A 2,558-nucleotide genomic window follows, 5' to 3' on the forward strand; every position below is an offset into this window, starting at 1 on the left:
GTCCAAGTGTTAAAACTTAAAACACACACAAACACACACACACACACACACACACACAGGTAACACACACACAGGTAACACACACACAGGTAACAAACACACACACACACACACAGGTAACACACACACAAAAGAATCCATCAGATAGATGTTGAGATAATTCAGTCTGGACCAAAGTGAGGGAAGAAGCGTGAAGCTAACACGCTGCTAATTTGAAGGTAATTCAATGTTAATACAATGCTAATATGAAGCTAACACAATGTTAACGTGAAGCTAAAATTCTGCTAATATTAAGCTAACACAATGCTAATGTGAAGCTAACACAATGCTAATATTAAGCTAACACAATGCTAATATTAAGCTAACACAATGTTAATATGAAGCTAACACAATGCTAATATGAAGCTAACACAATGTTAATATGAAGCTAACATGCTGCTAATATGGAGCTAACACGATGGTAACATGAAGCTAACATGCTGCTAATATGAAGCTAACACGATGCTAACATGAAGCTAACATGCTGCTAATATGAAGCTTATGAAGCTTACAAGGCTAATAACTGAATGTTTCTGTCAGGTGAGTAACGGCGTGGCGATCGTTCGTCCTCCTGGTCATCACGCTGAGGCAGATTCTCCCTGTGGTTTCTGTTTATTCAACACGGCAGCGCTCGCCGCTCGCCACGCCCAGCAAATTACCCAAGATGCACCGCTGCGAGTCCTCATCCTGGACTGGGATGTTCACCACGGCAACGGGACGCAGCACATGTTCGAAGACGACGACAGGTGAGGAGACGTGAGATGAGCGCTGCTGCGCGGTGTGAGCTAACCTGACCACATATTTCTTTCTCCGTCTGCAGCGTACTGTACATCTCCCTCCATCGCTACGACAACGGGATGTTTTTCCCGTCTTCAGAGGACGCCGCCCCCAACAGGGTGGGCGTGTCAAAGGGGGCTGGGTTTAACGTCAACGTAGCGTGGAGCGGCGGGCGGATGGGCGACTCCGACTACCTTGCCGCCTTTCACCGTGTTGTCATGCCGATCGCCACCGAGGTAACGAAACACACGAACACACACACTGACACCTGACGAACTCCTCTGATTGATCGATCCTCTCTCTACAGTTTAACCCCGGTCTGGTTCTGGTGTCGGCTGGGTTCGATGCGGCTCGGGGGGATCCGCTGGGTGGATATCATGTGACCCCGGAGGGATACGCCCACCTCACACACCTGCTGATGTCACTGGCCGGAGGGCGGGTCCTGCTCATACTAGAGGTACACACACACACACACACACACACACACACACACACACACTCTTACCTCAGACCAAAAGCGAAGCGAGCGTTCGGGGCGGTGAATTTACATACAAAGTCAAAGCATAAACAGGAAGAGCTGCGATTTCCTGTCGGGCGACGCAAAACGACGCAAAGGGGACGTTGCCGGCGACGCGAAGGCAACACGAAGGAATGGTGCCATGTTGCTAGAGAGCTGTCTTCTTTGAAACGTCCGAACCATCGTTTGTTTGGCTCTGGCTGCCTGCACCATCGGCTAAATCATCGGCCAAAATTTCATTTTCTGATATGATTCCGATAATGAAAACACAAGATATTGTATAGGATTGATAATTATAGTGCATCCCTCAAGAGTTGGTTTTGAAATTACAACCTCGCAATTTGCATAATCAGGGCTGGAAATTAACAAGCGCTAAATGTGGGTAGTTTTTCTGTTTGGCGTCTAGAATGCTCCCCGCGGGTAAATGTATTCAGAACGCCATATAACAGCTTTTTGACGATAGCTAACAGCGGATCAGCGTTGTTTTTTTGTTGTGTGTTGCACTTAAATTGGTCCCCGCCGTACCAAGGGATCTAAAATCGTGTAACACACGGACTCTGGGCGTTCATTGGTTGTTGTTTATGTTCATTTCGTGTTTCTTGTGTTTGATTGGCGCAGATATGTAAAGGGGTGGGGCTTAGGGGGTTGGAGTCGGCAGCAGTCAAGTCGTTCTTGGAGTACCTGGAGTGTTTTTAGCTTTAGCTAGCTAGCTACCACCGTTTTCCCCGGCCTTCTCCCATATTTTCACGTTCTCTCCTGGTGTCCTCCCGTTAAAGTATTTCCCCATAAATCTCCCGTTTATTTATACCCGCTGTTTGCTACGTTCCCCTCCGGTAACGGCAGTGGCAGCATGTAGAACAGCTCTGTAACTGTGAAGGGAAGTCAACGCCACCGCTAATAAAACGAGAACAAAAAAAGCAGCGCGACGGATTCGGGACGGATGATGCGTTGCTAAACAGAGTATTTCACGTGCATTTGCCCGTAAAATAGATACGTGCGAACCAGAACAATGATTTACGATGTGCGAGTAAAAACTACAACCTACAGTTATTTTGTGGATGAATAGTTATGATTTTTTTTGTTAGCACTTAGCACAAATAAATTACAGACCAGTGTAGACTGTTTTTCTTTTACAAAGATTTAATAAATTAATATTAGGCCTGTAGTAGTGATACTACACTTTATATGAAAGTTTAATGAATATAGTTGGGGGGGGGGGGGGGGG

General features: G+C 46.4%; 1 protein-coding gene across 3 annotated transcripts in view; it reads left to right on the forward strand.

The window, feature by feature from the left end:
* hdac6 (histone deacetylase 6) overlaps window positions 1-2,558 on the forward strand; it is a 27,311-nt gene that overhangs the window by 18,807 nt on the left and 5,946 nt on the right. For all 3 annotated transcript variants that reach the window (XM_046056883.1, XM_046056884.1, XM_046056885.1), the window contains exons 20-22: window positions 580-785; window positions 860-1,052; window positions 1,124-1,273. In XM_046056883.1, the coding sequence (XP_045912839.1) occupies window positions 580-785; window positions 860-1,052; window positions 1,124-1,273 (549 nt within the window). The remainder of the gene's footprint in view (window positions 1-579; window positions 786-859; window positions 1,053-1,123; window positions 1,274-2,558) is intronic.

The sequence above is a fragment of the Micropterus dolomieu genome, linkage group LG08, assembly GCF_021292245.1.
Source record: "Micropterus dolomieu isolate WLL.071019.BEF.003 ecotype Adirondacks linkage group LG08, ASM2129224v1, whole genome shotgun sequence".
NCBI lineage: Eukaryota > Metazoa > Chordata > Actinopteri > Centrarchiformes > Centrarchidae > Micropterus > Micropterus dolomieu.